Source organism: Drosophila montana, unplaced genomic scaffold (assembly GCF_035044405.1).
Source record: "Drosophila montana isolate Dmon_TW-CO22-7 unplaced genomic scaffold, ASM3504440v1 contig_2178_1, whole genome shotgun sequence".
NCBI lineage: Eukaryota > Metazoa > Arthropoda > Insecta > Diptera > Drosophilidae > Drosophila > Drosophila montana.
The window spans coordinates 2,262,757-2,281,730 of record NW_026997075.1 but is presented as its reverse complement, the minus strand read 5'-3'; the positions used below and the strand labels follow the sequence as shown (position 1 = coordinate 2,281,730).

The following is an 18,974-nucleotide window of genomic DNA, read 5'->3' as shown; positions in this document are numbered from 1 at the left end:
ATTTCCCAAAGTATTTTGCTCAAATATATAAAATTAAAAACAAAAAAAAGTGCTTCCTCTGCTGCTTTCATTTCTATTTTCTTATTTTTTTTTTCGCTTACAAAAACTAACAACAAAAAAACCAACAGCGCGTAGAATTGTGTTAAGTTTTTTCACTTCAAATGATTTTCATTCTTCTTGTTTCCAAGTCGTTTTACAAAGATTTTGCCAGTTGGAGCAGAGTGTGCGCAAAGTGTTTGCCTGAGCATTAAATAAGTTTTTTGGAGAGTAGAGTCAGAAATAAAAATATATATATATATATTTATATATATATAGAGAAAAAAAAAACATATACATTTAGAGTAAGGGAGCGGAAAAAAGATTGCTGACTAAACTTAAGAATAATAAATACATTTAACTTAATAACAAGGTGTGTGTGTGTGTGTGTGTGTGTGTGTGTGTTGTTGGGCGCATAATAAATAATAAGTTGGGTAATACAAAAATTACTTGAAAATAAACTGCGTAGTTTTTCCAGTTACATTTTCTCTTTTCCATTCATTTTGCTCTCCCCATTTTGGTCGTGTGTGTGTATTTGTTTGAGTATGTGTGTGTGTGTGTGTGTGGGTGTGTGTGTTATATGTTGTGTCTTGGCCCGTTCTCATCTGCCCAGGCTGTTGTTAGTGGCATGGCTTGGACTGCACCATGCCGCACTCGCCTCTCCGCAGCGTATTCCAAAATTTGCTTTGATTTTCGTTTAGGGCAAGACCCTAAGTGGCCCGGCGCTAGCTGCAGACCAGCGCGTTCTTCTGCGGCAGCTTGAGTAGGCGACGCGTGCGAAACTCGTAGGCACGTCTGCAGAACATGACCAGCTCCGGATTCGTTTGATCCGGAACGGTGCGTACCGTAAAACAATTGCTTGTATTGCTGCGTCGCGGCACAATGCTCACATCCTCCACATCCTCCTCGGCCGCGCGCAGGCGTCGTCGATATCTGTTCGAATTGTTGGGACTTGGCATTAGTTAATCTGATCCAATTTAAATGCCCACCTCACTTACCTGCAATATTCGCTAAAGGTCAGCACGTAGCACTTATCCTCAATGCAGGCCACCGAGTTGTGATCCCGATGACGCGACGCGTACACCTCGTCCGGGCAGTCATTGCGCTGGCGGCCCTGGTCCGTGTGCTCGGGGCGATAATACCATAGCAGGGACATCATCATTTCACCTGAAATGGCGGCCAAATATTTAGAAGTGCTCAATTTAAATTCGCCAATTCGCCAAACGAACTAGTTTATTTACTCACTCTAAATTAACTCACTCAATTAGCTCATTTACTGGTAAAAATGAATACTTTTGAGTATTCCTAAAAATTGTTAGCTTCCATTCGACCTATCATTTCCATTTGTTCACAATGAACTTGTTTAGTTAATAAACAAATATTTTTCTCGAGAAAATCAACCAGTTCATTAACTATTTAATATGAGCTGCAAATGCTTTAAAGAATTTACGAATAAGTTTTTCCCTCAAATAAGCATATACTCACTAATGAACTAGTTTTCCTTTATCAATCACTTTTTTCACTTGATGAACTAGTCACTTATGAACAAGTTCTCTTTTTATGCTTCTTATCAACTAAAATTTCCTTTATCAATTACTTTTTCTCACTCAATGATCTAGTCACAAATAAACTTGTTCTCCTTGTACTAGTTTTTTGTTTAGTAAAATTTTCTTTACTTTTTTCAATTAATAAGCGCATGCTCGCTAACGAACTAGTTCCCCTTTGATAAGTTCTAATTAAATAAAATTTACTTTGTAAATTACTTTTTCACTCAATGAACTAGTCTCTAATATATTCTTTATCAATTACTCGCTGATGTGTGGCCTTTACAGTTCTTTTAAAAACCTTAGACAAGACCTTAGAACTAGTTCAGTTTTCGAAAAATGTATCTAATTAATGAAATCAACAACTTGTGTTCTTTGGTTCAGGTTCGAACCAATGATGATTCTCAATCTCAATCTAAGGATTCATTTTATGAACGAAGAAAGATTCATAAATATTTGTACACTAGCTAGGCCAAATATAAAAATAAAATCCCTAGCACTACTTTCTGTTTGTTTGCAACCTGTCCAGTTGCAGTGCTTACCATCCTCAGGATTCTGCCAGAGATGCGCCACCTTGGCCACATAAGGCAGCTCGTTGTCCTCGTTGGCCTTCAGCAGGACGCAGTCGCGTGTGCGAATGATGTCGCCCTCCACATGCCGCATGGCCGGATAGCAAGTGCGCAGCACCAACGGATCATCGCTCTACAAGCACAGAGAAAGTGTGTGCGAGCGAGAGAGAGAGAGAGAGAGAGAGAGAGAGAGAGAGGTTAACATTTGACTTTTGTGTATGGAAATTGACTCGTGACTCACATTGAGAAACACTGGACCCTGGAACGCCTTGCCCGCCCACATCCAGCCGTTGTTCCATTTGGGCACCACATTCGCCCGCGTTGCCGGCGGCTGCGTTTCGTCCACCTCGTAGCTGACGCCGCCAGGACGATGGCGTTGTTTCTTTCGGTTGCCAAATTTGCAGCGGGAACGCGCCCGTTTTGTGTGCGTTGTTGTTGTTGCTGCTGTTGCTGCTGTTGTTGTTGTTGTGGGGGCGTGACGCGCCGTGGACGCTGGCGTTGCATTTGTTGCCATTGCTGTGGGCGGTAAAGGTGTCTCGATTGGCTTGTGGGGCACCAGGAACTTGTGTTGTTGCTCATCGGAATGTTGCGGCGGATGAGTTGCGGCTGCTGCTGCTGCGGCGATGGCTACCGTTTCGTCTGGCAACAATTGTTGCACAGCACCGGCAACTGGCACTGTGGGCGTGGCACTTAGCTTTTGCGCCTGCAAATCTGCCATCTGATACTCATTGTTATTGGTCTCGGCATCAGCTGATGCTGTTGCCTCAGCTGCTGCTGCTGCAGTTGCTGTTGCTGCTGCTGCTGATGCTGACGCTGTTGCTGGTGTTGCTGCTTTTCGGCTTTTGGCCGTTATCGGCCTGGCCTTGGCCTTAGCCGGCTGCTTGCGCGGCTTTTTGGCCGGCGGCTCGACGCCAGCTGAGGTAGAATTTGTGGGCAACGTTGTCGCCAGCGACGCCAACGCAACGCTCGCCGCACAGTTCGCTGCGAGCAGCGGTTTTTTCGTCTCCGACTTGGAGCGCTTCTCGCTCAACAGCGCCGGCTGCGGCGCCAGCAATGGCGACGGTATTGCCGGCGCGTACAGGCCAACTGTTGGTGCTGTGCCGCGGCTGTTGCTGCAGCTGCTGCTGTTTAGCTCCGGATCGCTGAAATAGCCGCGCGTCAATGTCGTGTCCAGGCTCTCCAGCAGATGCAGTGCTGCAATTGCCTGTTTACGTGGACGTGCACGCTTTGGCGATGCGCTGGGCGAGCAGCTTTTGCCCAGCGACAATGTTGCCGCCGTCGACGCCGCCGCCGCTGCTGCTGCTGCTGCTGCTGCTGCTGTTGTTGTTGTTGCTGCCTCATCTGCAGCTGCTGCGGCTGCAGTTGACGCCGTTTGTTTCTGCTGCTGCTGCTGTTGCTGCTGCTGTTTGCGTTGTTGCTCGCGTCGCTGCGCGCGCAATCGATGTTGCTGCTGCGTTAACAACATTTGCCGCCGCTTTACATATTTGGCCGGCGTTCGGCCATAGCGCTGCACAAATTTGCGGCCGGTGGAGAGATAAGTCTTTGGCTCCGCCTGCTTGATGAGACTCTTGTAGCTGTGCACCTTTGACTTTTTGCCCTGCGTTGCCGATGCAAGCAAATTGATGCGCTTGTTGCTGTTGCTGCCAGCGGCAACATTGCTGCTGTTGCTGCTGCTGCTATTAGGCGGCAATTGCTCCTGTTGCGGCGGCTGCTCCTGCTGCTGCTCCTCCTGCTGCGGCTTTGGCTTCTCCAAGTCAAGCTCTGGTTCCGTTTTGATTGTGGGCTTCAGATCCGGCAGTTTGCTGATATGTGTGTTGCATGTTGCTGCCGTTAAAGCAGCTGATGCAGCTGCAACTGCTGCTGCTGCTAGTTCATCGTGCTCGATTTTGATTTTGGTCTCCGCTTTGATTTCTGCTTTAAGTACAAAAGGCAATTGTGGTTCTGCTTCTGCTTGCTTGCTCAGCAGTTGTAGTTGTTGCTGCTGTTGTTGGTGCTGTTGTTGGTGTTGATGTAGTTGGTGCTGTTGCTGCAGCAACGGTTGCTGTTGCTGCTGTGCCGCATATACCATTTCCCTGGCCATGCTCTTGCCAATGCGCGCCTTGCGTGGCAACACAACTGGCGGCGGCGGTGTGCTGCCCGTCAAATCATAGGACTCGATGTCCTTTGGCTGTTGCTGCAGCTGCAATTGTTGCTGTTGCTGGTCGTGTTCGTGCTCCTGCTCCTGATCCTCCAGCAATTTATCATCGCTGGCACAGTAGCTTTCGGGCGGCGTTGGCGGCGGCATTACATGCGCCTCGTATTGCATTTTGGTCACTTGGCACTCGACGTCGCTCTTGAGCTCCGTTTTGACCAGCATTTGGCACTGGGTGCCCATGTTGTTGGTGGTTGTTGTTGCCGACGTGGCAACAGATGCAACTGTTGATGTTGTGTTCGTTGCTGCCGTTGCCGTCGGTGTTGTTGCTGTCATTGTTGTCGTGTCTTTGCTTTTGTTGTTGTTATTGATCCCATTTTTAACTGGGCCCCTACTGGTAGTCAGCGCTGTTGTCGTTGTTGTTGCTGTTGTTGACGATGTCTCTGTTGCTGCTGCTGCTGTTGTTGCTGTACCTGCTAAACTGTTGCTGCTGCTGTTGCAGTTGCTGGCAGTCAAGCTGCCATCGCTGCTCGACTGGCTGCCATGCACAGGCATGTTGCTGCTGTTGTTGCTCCCAGCACTCAGCAGCAAACTCTGGCTATGGCTGCTCGTCTTGTGCGTGGAACTGTTGTTGCTGCTGTTGTTGCTGCTGATGCTGCTGCTGTTGTTGTTGCTGCTGCTGTTGCTGTTGCTACCAATATGAGGCCCAGTATGGACGTTTTTTGGACACGATTGTTGCATTGGACACGGACACTGCGGCGGATACTCTGTGGCGGCACAAAAAGCAAATATTAAAGAAATATGTTAGCTATAAATGGAATTTGTTAAGGAGTTTTCCTCCTATGCATATACATTTATTTATATATATATATATATACATTATGACTAAAGGCCTCATTGTAACTCCTATACACGTTTTTTGTTTAGTGCAAATGGAAATTATCGGATATCTACAGTGAACGCAAGAGGGTGCGATAAGACTAGCCTGAGACTAGGCCTTTTTCCACTTCCTCTAAAGGAATAGGGAACGTATCCAAGAGTTCCTATGTGACTAGCTTGTATTTCTGAGATTTTGGACTTGAGTCCTAGATAAACCAGGAAAAGTCTACAAACACTTTAAAGTCACGTCCCGTCTCGCGAAATTCTCCCATTCCTGCAAAACTATTATGTTGATTTATTTACTTTATAATATTATCAGAGGTCCAACGATATATCATTTATGTTATATTTTATGTTGAAAGTTTGTTCTTCTATAAAAGCCAAATCTTGTTAATGAAAATTAAGGAAAAACATCCTTGCGCGTTTTTGGTAGTCCTTCACTTTGGATAGCCCTTTTAACTTTTAACTTCTTCTCAATATTTATCAGATAGTTATATACAATTAAGCAGAATCCTTCAGAATAATTTTAAGAAATTTTCATAATTAACATTAAAATGTCGTAAATTGTCTAGATAAGAAGTTATTGCGCTTGTCGCAAAAGAAAAAAATGTCTATTGGTTGACCTCAAGGACTTTCGACGGGATCTACAACTAGGGAATCTGCTGCTGTGGAGTGCTTGTTATCTCTGAGGATCTGTGGATCCGTATAAGAACCATACTTTTCCTTACCCATATACGGACCCTGCAGGCCGCGTGTGTAGCACTGGCCGGCGGCGCTGCCGCCTCCTGGACTATAGCCGGCGTAGTAGCTGGGCGGTCCCGGATAATGTTCCAGATGCTGTTGCTGGTGTGCGGGTACCAGCTGTGTGCCGGCTGGCCCGGGCGTTGCACCAGCTGCGGCGGCTGCAGCTGCTGCTGCGGCTGCGGCAGCGGCGGCTGCTGCAATCGAGGCCGGCTGCTGTTGCGGCGGCACACCTTGCGGTGGCGGCGGTGGCGGTTGCTGTTCGTAAAGCTCGGGCGGCGGCGGATGCGGCGGCCCAGCGTGCTGATAATACGGATAGCGTCGATAGGCGCCCGGCGGTGGCGGCGGCGGCGGATGTGCAGCCGGATGTGCCGGCGGTGGCGGCGGTCCGCTCTGATATACCTTGCTAGAGAAATACGGCTGATACGCAGGTGGCGAGTAGCACATGACCTCGCCCGGATACGGTGAATAATAGTTGGGCGGATATGCCGTCGAATAGTGCATTTGGGCCGCATGCATGGAGCGCGGATACGGCACACCCGGATGACCGGCAGCGGCTGCTGCAGCAGCCGCCACAGCGCTAGCCCCAGGATATGGATGCGGTTGCTGCGGCTGCTGCGGCTGCTGCGGCTGCTGTAGCTGCTGAACGGACGCTGGCGGCTCAACCTCAACGCTGCCAGCAACTTGATGCTGCTGCTGCTGCTGCTGATGTTGCTGCTGGGACTGCTGTGCGGCGTTGTTTGATGGATGCGTCGGGGATTCGTCCTCGGGTAGCTTCTTAACTTGCTGTGGCGTGGACGCCGCTGCTGCAGCTGCTGCTGCGGCTGCTGCTGCTGCCGCTGCCTGGGCGGCTGCTGCTGTTGTTGCTGGCGGTGGCGGTGGCCCAATGACATGCGGCGAGATCAGCGGACCCGCCGGCTGATAGTAGCCTGCAAGAAAAATTGAACAAGCAAAAGGAAGAAGCAGCAATCAGTAAATGCTTGCATTTTTATTAAGCTGCCGCCTGAGCCAAGTGAAATGCGGCAACCAAGCATAAAGTGAAAGTTGGTCGGTTGGTTGGCCAAAAAAATAAAAAACAAAAAAAACTTAACAAAAGACTAAAAAAAAGAAGAAACAGTTGAAAAAAAAAAACTAGTTAAGCAAGCCATACAGCTGGTCGTGCAACAATCTTAGCCTAGTATAATATCCCGGCAAGCACCCCGCGCTGCCCGCGCACCACCCACCCCGCACCGCTGTGGTTTTTACCTCTTCCCAGCATGTGGGCCGCATACAAAATGTCGCGAAAATGATGCGCCGCATGCTGTTGCAAAAACGTAAACGACTCGGCTATGTTGGCCGCCAGCGCAGCCGCGGCTGCCGCCTCATCAACGCCGGCGGGCAGCGTTGGCATTGTGGGCATTGCGGGCATCGCTGCCATCGCGGCCAGCGGCGACAAAGCGGACGACGATGCCGATGTTGATTGTGTGGAGCGTTCCGTTTCGCAGGTGCCGCTGCTGCTGGTGCTGCCCACGCTGCTGCAGCGTTGCTGCAGTTGTTGTTGCTGCTGCTGTTGCAGATATTGTTGCTGCAGTAGCTGCTGCTGCTGCTGCTGCTGCTGCTGCTGTTGCGCAACTGTTGGCGGCGATATGCGCAGCGTTTTGAACAGCTCACCCGAAAGCGGCAGCAGAGTTGGTGATTTTTTTGTGGTTTCTTTTAGGCGCATCGCGTATGAGTTTTTTTTTTTTTTTTTATATTTTTTATTTATTTTTGTATTAAAAATATAGCTTGTATATAGATTTATATATAACTTGTATATATGTATAATATTTGTGGTGTATATTTGTTATTTACTTTTGTATATATTGTATGTTTATAATGTCAACAAGGAAGTTTCATTGTTAAGGCAACTATTTATTTCGATAATTTTTGCTTTTTTTGATTTGGTTTTTTTTTATTTATTATTTATTATTTCCCATTTTCCTTTGCTATAAAAAACACAACGAGAAAAACACAATTTTATTTGTTGAGCAGAGGTCACAAGGCGAGCGGCTTGTAAAACTTGCAACAAGGTAAAATATTTTTTTTTTTTATTTATTTGGCGTTTCGCGTTTTTTCTAATGATCCGTTTTCCGCGCGCGCGTATTTTTCCTTGGTGTTATTTTTGTGCGCGATTATTATCGAATATTTTATATAGTTCGGGTTTTTAAAGCGCATTTCCAATTTTAAACGAACATCTTTTCACTTGAACTTTAATAAAGTGATGTGTGTTTTACCCCAGGTGTTCAGCCATGCCTCTACGGACTGCTGCCCAATACCTGCCTGCCCACCTCCTGGCAAATGGTGCAAAAGTCACCCACTTGTTAAGTACATAGTTGCTTAGATGGGTGGTGGGGGGCTTTGGAAGAGTGTTGGGTCGGTCAAAGGTTCGTAAATACATTGGAGAATATCATCAAACCACCGACAGGTGGCGCTAGCACAAGCTTGACTACAGTCCTATGCATACACGTGTACGTGTGTGTACGTTTGCGTATATGTATTTGTGCCATTGACTCGCAAAGGCAGCCATGGCTTCTTTGCCAACAACAAAACCAACGACAAACAGCTGTCGACTTTTCAGCTCTCGTCGCTTCATTGTGTTGTTTGCTCTCTCTGCACAGAAAAATCGAGAAGCCAATAACACAAATACGCACGCACGTACGCACTCATGCACACAGACACATATAGCACAAACAGAACTTCACAACAACAAAATGCCTGAGCTGCAAAGTGTAAACATTGACGACGCTAGCATCGCACAGTGGTAAAAGCAAAAAAAAAGTTCACAGTTCACTTAGAGATCAATTCAAACGGTGAGCTTGTGAAAAATAAATAATATCAACATAAAGTTAAAAACATATATATACATATATATATATTTAAATGCATATGTTTAAATATCATGTAATTTTATTGCACAGCGAATTTTGTCCAGTGTGCAGTGGCAGCGGCAGCGGCATGTTTAAAAGCACGTAGACAACCGGCAGAAACAAGAAATAATAGATAAAATAATAAAATAACAACAACCTATCGACGTAAAGCGTACGCTCAATTTTCGGTTCTCAGTGCTTTTCTCTTTGTACTTCTCCCACGCCGCCGCTGTATGTGCTGTGACGTCACGGTAGCGATGGCATTCCAAATTACAATGATGCGCTGCCGGCGATGCTGATGATGACGTTCTGTCAACGCCAACAGCTGCCGGCTTATAGAGATATATGTACATATTTAAGTCTGTTTATATATATATATATATATATATAGCTTTTGACACTCCGAGACACATTTACTCAACTGGAAAGTTCCAAAGGCTACCGAAGCAAGAAAGTACTGAACCAGAGAGAAAGAGAGCCTGAGAATAAATGTAAGTGCTGCGTGCACACTCATGCAGACCGTACAACATGGAGGGAGAGCGAAGGAGAGAGAGAAAGAAAGCAGCCAAACGACAACTCTGGCGTCATTGAGCAATCGTTTATGGTGACACTTGTGTGGGGAGTTACAAAGCTAGCTGATAGGGTGTGGGGGTGGGGGAAAGTGACATTTGAGTGCTTCAGTCAGGTGTTATTATTATTTAATGTCAGCGCCTGTCAAATGCAACAAAATTGTATAAGACGCGTATAAGCAATTTGTCAAAGCTTGCTCTTGACCTACAAGACAGCCCGAGAGTGTGTGTGTTGGAGAGAGAAAGAGAATGTGCAGAGTGAAAAACTGTCAAGTTAAAATAAATATGTCACTAAAAAGCAAGCAGGTTGCGCAAGTTAACTATTTCACCTTTTCACTTTCTTTTACTCAGAACAATATTATAGATTGACAATGTGTGGATTCTGTTAAATTGTGTCGATTAAGTTGAAGATTGCGATTATCATTATTAGGAATAGCGACCATATGGAAAAGCAAACCTGCTGAGGGAATACATCTAATGCATTATACATTGGTAACACCTCTAATGTAATATTAAGATATCCTGTGAGCGGCTTTACGTTGGCTGCGCTTCAGTTTAAAGCGTGAATTGCTTAAGATGAGTACTTGAAAGTTTGGATGAATGTTTTTAGATAGCCTAAATGAAACCAACTTTAAGTCTACAGAAATATATGATTTTCTAAGGATTTCAGCTATATTTACATATATAATAATATATTCCTAAAAATTTGACTAGTATTACATATTATTACATACTTATCGTTTCGATATGATACAATATATACTTCAGACTAAAAAAAAGCACAGACAATTGCAACTTATTCAAGCTCTCATTTGAAGTTTCTTTTTTTTTCCTAAACAAATGCAATCAAAGTAATCTTTTCGCGTTTATTAAAAAAATATATATACAGACAGCCTTTTCAATTAGCAAGCTCCAACGAGGCTTAACCCTTGGAGTCTTTTTATAATTTGTTTCTCTTCGCTTGATGCTAACCTAGTTAGTTATCGCTAATAGCCCGATTATGGATCACGTGAGAACTACATAATGAAAACGTAATGAAAGCAAACACTTTAGGCGGCAACACATGTAAGACACCTATTACATGGAAAAGTTGAACGCGACGGAACGGGACGGATGGGGCGCAAGAGTTAGAGGCGGGGCGGGACGGGACGGGACGGTCTGACCGTTGGGCAATTAGCAGGCGACGGCTTAGCCAATTAAGAGCCGTAGATGGTGCGCAAGGGCCACAGTTGTTGGCATAACAACCAAAGTGAATAATTACGCACAATTAAATGCACGCAAAATCGTTACCCCCCCCCCCCCCACTCACCCTCTTCCTTTTCGCACCACTCGGTCCATTACCCACTTCCAGTGGGCGCAACCGCCCACTTGGCCAACGAGCCAGTGCAATCTGCACAGCTGCTGCTACTGCTGCTGCTGCACCTGTTGCATCAATAGGCAGCGGCATCGACGGCGGCAGCGTGTGAAAGCCGCCGCCTTTTGTTGCATCCACGCTGCGTTCCTGCCGCTTGTGGCACTGTTGCACAGCAACTTTCTCCTTTCACAGCAATCGAACGACAAGCATTGGAATTTATAGCATGCATCGATCCGATCACTGTTGGGTGAAAGGTAAAAGGGGCTCCACCAACTGCACCCGCTCCACCCGCTGCACCCGCTCAACCGATTCCCGTCGCGCTGATTGGATACTCATCGGTTATGAGTGCCCCTCTTAAGATTGAACCACCAAAGCACCAAATTATTATCTGCATCATGTTAAGGGCAACATTTTTAGCTCAAGTGCAGCACAACCTTAAAGAAGTTTTGGAAGAAATGTTTCCATTTATAAATGAACCATGTGTTTAATAAAATACTCTAAGAAAACTCTTTAATATACTCTTTTTAAAATAGATTACTTAATCGGAACTATCCAAAAAACAATTAGGAGTGCTTAAGTTGGGAGTGTCCGACTAGCAGATACCCTGAAATACCAAGCTATCAAAGTTTTGAAACAAACCTGATCGGCCTGTGTTGTGCCATAGAAGGACCTCTCATAATTTTTTGTAATACTTTACAGACATAAAACACAATAAGCCTGCTCAATTTAAAAGTGTCCGAAGTGCAGACACCCTGTATATACATTTTGACACTTAATGACATTCAAGAGATAATTAAAGTAAATTTAATTAACTTAGGATTAAGAAATATTTGAATTTTTTGCCCGCTGGTTTGCCATGAGAACGTTTTTACACAACAGTTGGCATTGCGAATTTCTTAAGCAAATTAGGCAGCGCACAATAAGAGAACGCAACAACAACAACAAAAACAACAAAAACAACAACAAGAACAAGAACATAGGCTATTCATAAAGAAGATAAATGAACGGAAGCCGCAGTCAAAGGAGGCCTCGAATAGTCCACACACAAAAAAATACAATAAGTATGCTCAGTGTAAAGGGCTTGACGGAGATATACCCTGTAACTAGCTCTGGACTGCCTCATAAAACATTCGAGCTTCCTTTTTAAGCCCAACATATGGGCAACGCATTCGGAATTTATCGATATAAACGAAAAGTTATAAGTTATCAAAAAAAGGATAAACTTGTGCTGCGTATGAGATTCGATTATAAATATTTAAAATTTCAAGAGACTAGGTCTTATAGTTTCTGATAAGAAGGAACACGCAGATGGAAATGGCTCCAAAATGTAAAATATTGTAAATCTGTGTGTACTATTCGGGAATCATGTAACCGAATTTGCTTAAGATCGATATTTATCGATATAAAGGAAACGCAATGAGCTCTCGAAAAACGATAAGCTTGTGAGATGCGATTATAAATACTTTAAATTTGATAGTTCATATAGTTTCTGATAAGGAGAAACACGCAACTCGTCGCATTGGTCAAGAATATTTATATATACATATTCAATTAATGGGATCAATTATGGTTACCTATGCCCGTGCTATATATTTGCACAAAACCATCATGCCCTATTCAACGAGTGCAGGGCATCAAAACAAAAGAGAAAAAAACGGACTTAACTTGGTCATAAGTAAGCAGCGGCAACAGCAGGCGGTAGTCCACACCGCACACCCCAGCCCCCTTGCCACCAGGAAACTTGCCGCAGACGTTGGCGTGCAGTCAACAGTAAAAGTCAAATATTGTAATTATGCAAAATACATAATTTACTTTGAATTAACAGCTGAAAACGAAGGAAGAGCAAGAAAAAAAAATATAAGAAATGAAAAACAGAACGAGGCGTCCGAAGGAACTGCGGCCAAAAATGATATTGAAATCGAGCAAGAGATAAGCAGCAGAGTTCGGGGCAGTCGCTGTGGCAGTAGCAGGGGCAGGGGCAGGGGCAGGGGGTTGTGCGGCAAGCAACTGAGGCGTTGCCCAAATGCCGCTCGAGAAACTGAAATAAAATTCAATTAAATTGCAAGCGGGCCGGCCGCAACGCTTCGCCGGTCAACAGGTAAACAGCTAACAGGTAACAGAAATATAAAAAAAAAGGTGAGTGCCATCCGTCTGCCTCACTTGCGGTTTTCTTCTCTTTCCGTATGCTTGAGTGTGTGTGTGTATTATGGCACCTGCCACAAGCCAACATTGTCAGCTGTGCCGGCTGAAACATGTGCGAGGATCGGGCGGGCATAGCCCAGAGCCAAATATAACAACAGCGGCAGCGGCAGCAGCTTCATCATCATCAGCCAGCTGCGATTGTGGCACCAAAAAAAAAACAAAAACAAAAACGAGAAGGGCGAACATAATGCAAAGAAGTGGGCGTGTCCTAACTCATTATTCACTTGATTAGCAAATGCGAATAAATCGACTGCAACAGATCAGCTTGAAGCTGCGCAGCGAATAGCTGCGATACTTTACATAAATCTCTCGATCAATCGAATATAATCGATTTTTCAGTTGAGCGGCAATTTTTCATGCGTTGATTGTGAGTTCTCAGACAACCACGATTCTTGAAATTCTTCTTCTTTAAATAAGTCATCTACAACTGGAGAGTGCAGGGTAAACTTCAGAGAATCAGCATTTATCGATGTCAGATAGATTTAACTTTTGTGAATTGATCTCTCCTCTTATAAAGTCTGATGGGACAGCCTCTTAAGATGCGTATGCAATTCTTAGAGGGATTAATAAGCCGCTTTGGGCTTCGTCTGTTATCGGGTATAAGAAACCTTGTCTTTGCCCTACACTGTCGATCCAGAGTTTCCCAGTTATTAAATAGCTTTAATCTGTGTCCCTTCACGAGTGCACAGCAAGTCTCAGGTTAATGATCTACTTGCGCCTCGCTTCACTAGGACATCGACCAGTTCGTTTCTAACATATCACACTGTGAGACTGTTGTTGTCTCTTCGCACATTCAGCTGCCGCAGACAGGCAATGAGAAGTGATGAAAGAGCTAGGCGCCGGCTGGCTGCCAGAGAATTTTTCTGCATAGGCACCTATTTTAATAGCGTATACCTTGGAAGATGGCAGGAGATGGCTATTGAATTTTTGAAACCAGATCCAAAATATCAGAATACATCCAAAATAGAGCACAGTTCCTCTCCAGAGAACATTTGCTCCCTAAAGATATCAGCTGTTTATTTGTACATAGAAGTTTCTGTGGCAAAAAGCTATTGGTATCTGCTCGTAGGACAAGCGCAGTAAGGGGTCACCTAGTAAAGGTTTGAGTATCCTGGGATGCCCTCTTTGACACCCCTTTCAGTTCAGTGACATTAGGGAGGCGCAACGCCTACCTGTACGTCTCCCTCTTAAGCAGTAGAGGGAGGTATTGCTGGTATGCTAGTTACCATGCAAATCCTATCACCATTTGGGCTTTGTCCACCAAGTCAAACTGTCAAAAGACTATTGAGTAATTTTGGGACTGAGTCGACATGTTCTACCAAATATCAAGCCAAACTAGACTCTAGTAGCCCTGTTTGCGGTCTCCCAGACTTTAAGATATATAGTTTACTGTATAAAACATTCACAATCTTAGAAATAAAAGATTTTATATATCATTAAATTCTTATTCGAACCGAATAAGAAGTTTGAGGTTAGCTAAAAGCAAACTAATTATATTCGCGTATAGATCATATAGATATTTCCTGCTGCTCACATATGCTAAAAATCATAGATAATATATTAAGCATCCATTAGCATAAAGAAAGTTTTCTATGTCTAATACAATTTCAGATTGACTTAATCAATCATTTAATAGTCTGACCAATCAAATGCAAGAACTACAAAAAGGTTCCGATAGCGAATCGAAGAAAAATCTTCTTAGTTATCATATATTCATAAGGGTTGTATAAAAATTGTAAATCGAAAATATAACTAAGAGGTGCAGTATCAAAAGGATAGGAATATTTGCTTATAACATATGACACACATAATATTTACTATATTATTTAGTAAAGACTTATTTATTACGAGTTAATTACGAAAATATTCATTTGCTCGAACACACAAAACATTTATGTAAAGTAGATTTACGAGAATTTAAAAAATTGAAAGATTTAAACAGGTATCGATTGATGACCATATCGATTTATAGATATTTAAGTAATGTAGATTTATGAGTGAATAGAAATGAGCTAATATAATAGTATGCATGTCTAAAAGAATGGACAGATTAAAACAACTATCGATTATTGAAGGTATCGATTAATAGATAGGTTTAATATGAATCATGTAAAACATGAAGATAAAGGTGATTGGGGTCAATGAGGTTCTAAAATGATTGGAAAAAAGTGCAAATAAATACTAGAAATGGCCTGAATAGCCATTTTGTTGAAATGTACTCAAATATATGCATTGAGCACATAAAAAATAGGATAAAACGAAACATTTATTTCCTTCAACAACTTCATTCGCTGCGCACTTAGCAATCGAATCAATGTAATCGCAATCATGATAATCTGTTTTCCTTTTTTGCCAAAGTTCCTGCCGCATCCCGCTGCTGATGCTCCCCGCTCCCCGCTTTGACCTAACGCAATTAAATGATTGCGCGCCGCTTTAACGCAGACAGGTGCAAAATTGTTTGGCCAAAACAGAAACAATTTGCCAAATGAGTGGAGGGCATTGGAGAAAAAAAAAATGAATGTTGAGGCAATACAACAGTTGAGTTTGGGCGTGACGGGAGGCGTGGCGGGGGGCGTGGCTGAATGCAGGATGTAAGCCAGTTAGAGGCGGAGGGGTGGAGGGAAATGAATGAACGATAAATAGAATAGATGCATTAACAGTTGCAAGAAATGTACACAGATAAGACAACATATATATATGTATGTATGTATGTATGCATGTATGTGTGAATGTATGTATCTACGCATATACAAGTTTGTAGAAACAACAAAACAAAGTACATCAAGAATAGGTACAACAACAATAACACTGAGAGACAGAAGACGAAGAAACGTTGTTACGTTGACCAAAATACTCACACAGCAGCGGATCGTCTCTCTCTCTCTGTCTCTCTCTCTCTCTCCCTCTCTCTCTCGCCCCTTCTCTGACACGCCCGCGCCTATTCTCTCGCGGTTGATTTTTTTTTCTTCTTAGTGTCCTACTCTCTCTTTTTTATTATAATTGTTTTTTTGATTTTTTTTCAAGCCCACTCTACAAAGCTCTCTTTGAGGTTTTTTTTGTGTTCACACACGCGATTTTTCACTTTTTGGTTGTTTTTTTTTTCTTTCTTTTTTTTGGTTTCTTTTGGAATTTTTAATTTTATTTATTTAAGTTTTTAAGCTGCAAAAGTAGTAAAATAGATTGCATGATTTGTGTGTGTGTGTGTGTGCGTCTAGGTGTGTGTGTGTGTGTGAGTGTGTGCGACTTGTAGGCTAGGTAAAAACCACACGCAAAAAACAAAAGCAAATAAAACGCAAAAATGTTTTGACAGCGCTTTCGCGACTTTGAGATGCCCTGTAACCATTTATACAGAATATGAACAGCAGAAATATACACAAATAAAATTTAATTCAAACATTTTACAACGACATAAAATAAAAGACACTTAAACGTTTCAAATAAAGCGGCATTGAGTCTCTCAAGCAAAGTCAAGCAAATATGCTTTGTACACAGTCGCATATGCCTCAATTGACGAGCTACAGGGTATCTACAAATTTTGCCCATTTCGATGCGCGCGCTTTTATTGCCCTTAGTTTTTATTAATGTTGTTGCTGTTGTTGTTGTATTTGTTATTGCTGTCCGTTTATGGCTCATATTTATTCATTAGCTTTGTCGTCGCTTCAAGTTATTTCATGTGCTTTGAACTATGCCAAAAAAAAAAACAAAAACAAAAAAAATAAACCGAATGCTACAGAAAGAAGCAAAAACATGGATAAAATGAAATACAAGGTGTCGTTGCCTTAAAATGGTCTAAAAAGTCAACTCCGCTCAGAAATCAACTGCCTGCCAATCAAATTAACACATTCCAATTAGCATTTTGCGCGCACACAAGTTAACACAGAGGCACACACACAGACGCACACACACACCTAATTGAATTGATGCAAACTTTAGGCCAAGTTGCCCGCAAGATTTGGCTTGACAACAATTTTTCGACAGAAACCTTAAAAGTTGAAGCCAAACGCAAATTAGAGCTGTAAAACTTTCAATAGTCGATAGCGATTCATTTTATCAATCAACTGCACGAAGTTAACGTGACAGCTTATGTTAATTATGTAAATTTAAAAAAACAAAACATTTTGTTTAAATAGACAAAAAATAAAAGAACTGACTTATGTTTCAAAACTTTACAGCTTCAATAACATGCCTTTCTCAGTGCATTTTGTCTCTGTTAATAAAAGCTAGTTTTGCAGAGTTTTCTCCTATATTCTCTATATACATTATATCTAATCTATAAATCTATGTATCTCAATATTAACCATACTTATTTACAAAAAGTAAAGAAAAACTATACAAATATGTTCTAAATCGGCATATTTAACATATTTATAGCTAAATGTTATCAATGTTCAATAACAGATTCTAAAGCGCAGCCAACTTAACAAAACTCGCAAAAATAGTTACACGAAAAAACTCGATATTTAAAGTATTGATCGCTAAATAACCGTCAAGATCAATCTATTTACTGACGTACAACATGATATTTCAGGGAATTGCGAAATGAGAACTTCTTGAATTCATAAGCCCAGAGCTAACGAACAGTTGTCTTATTTCTAGTATATCTCTCCTATAAAAGTTCGCTATTAAAGCGATAAAATCAACCTATTTGCTCGGCATGATATTTCACGGAATTGCGAAATCAGAATATCATGAGTGCAAAAAAAGTCTGCAACGAACAAGTCTTTTGCAAATTGTTTACAAATGCGCTTCACAAGCAACATAGAACAATTCTGAAGTGTAGACTATACTTTGAAGAGGATTCGCCCAGGCAGGTGGCTTAGGCCAGGCTTAGAGGCTCGACTAGAGAAGCAACCGATCCCTGACAGAAGAAATTATTAACTCCTCGTGCAGCGTGGCTGGTATATATTATTATAAGCTATTAATTGTTATGTTTATTAAGTATTTTTCAAGCACTTGTTACGTTTATTTGACGTTGTCTCTGCAGCAGTTGTCCATACTCTGGCCTGCATAACTCCAAACTGTTTATCGAACAAGGCCTGAGCTTATGAATAGTTGAGACAACAAGTCCAAATGACGACACTAACTAACTATTTATGCGCATGTGAACATCAAATTTGACACTTATTTTTTTTTTTTTTGTGGGCTGGCTCGTTTTTTAGTTGTATTTTTTATTGTAGTATGAGTTTTTATTTGAAAAGAAAGAGCAAAAAACATAAAAATATGCAAGGTTGTTTTGAAAAAAAAAATCCAAAAACAAAAACCAAAAACCGAAGCACACGCGATTTTTTAACGACAGCCTGGCGCAGAGTTAATATTTGTAGGTGTTTTATGGCCTAGCAAAACAGCAACAACAACAAGAACCAGGGCATCGACTAGACCAGAAAAATCTCAAGAAAACTTAAAAAAAAATTTAAGACAGGAAAATGGCGGAAAAAAAACAGGTAAAGAAATTATAGTAATAATAATAAGTGTACAAACATTTAAAAAAGGGCAATCCAAAGTTAATCCACATGGTAAAATGTTCGTGCATTGTTGGGCGTGGCAAAAATTTGATTTGTGTTCGTTGTAGTTGCTGCTGTTTGTTGTTGTTGTTGTTACTGTTTGTTGTTGTTGCTGCTGTTTGTTGATTGAAGCTTTCAAGTTTCTCTTTTGATTTTTTGGAGTTTGTTGCATTACATTGTTTTGTTTTGTGTTGTTTTGTTTCGTATTGTTTTGATTTGTTATTGTTATCACATGTTGCATTTGCTTTTGCTGGCGTTGTTGTTGCTGTTGTTGTTGCTGTGGTTGTTATTGTTGTTGTTATTACTGCTGTTGTCACTTGGCGCTCACTCAACTATTGGACATCCCCCAAAATAGCTGTCTATACAAAACATTTAAACAATAAACAGACAGCAATCTTTGAGATACTTTTACAACTCGCAACAACAATTTGAAAAGTTCCGTTTGGCATTTGACAACTGCGCAATACTCTGTTTACGTTGTAGCCAAAGTTTTCTGTCAAGGCTGCAAACCAGCTTCTAGCCGAACCGGTTTAGGCCCGAAACTCTAATTTATGTTTGCCATG

At 42.3% G+C, this 18,974-nt stretch overlaps 1 protein-coding gene across 4 annotated transcripts in view; it reads right to left on the bottom strand.

The window, feature by feature from the left end:
• Positions 1–177: 177 nt before the first annotated feature.
• The window catches only part of Hers (Histone gene-specific Epigenetic Repressor in late S phase), a 57,688-nt gene continuing 38,891 nt past the window's right edge, over positions 178–18,974 (bottom strand). Inside the window, exons 1-6 of one of the 4 annotated variants that reach the window (XM_064681163.1) lie at positions 18,389–18,667; positions 5,888–6,829; positions 2,391–5,047; positions 2,123–2,282; positions 1,035–1,203; positions 178–969 (exon numbers count right to left, since the gene is read on the bottom strand). In XM_064681163.1, the coding sequence (XP_064537233.1) occupies positions 762–969; positions 1,035–1,203; positions 2,123–2,282; positions 2,391–5,047; positions 5,888–6,829; positions 18,389–18,440 (4,188 nt within the window). In that variant the 5' untranslated portion in view covers positions 18,441–18,667 and the 3' untranslated portion in view covers positions 178–761. Of the gene's footprint in view, positions 970–1,034; positions 1,204–2,122; positions 2,283–2,390; positions 5,048–5,887; positions 6,830–7,145; positions 7,297–18,388; positions 18,668–18,974 lie in introns of those variants that run through there. The other 3 variants (XM_064681162.1, XM_064681160.1, XM_064681159.1) reach the window with 3 other exon arrangements.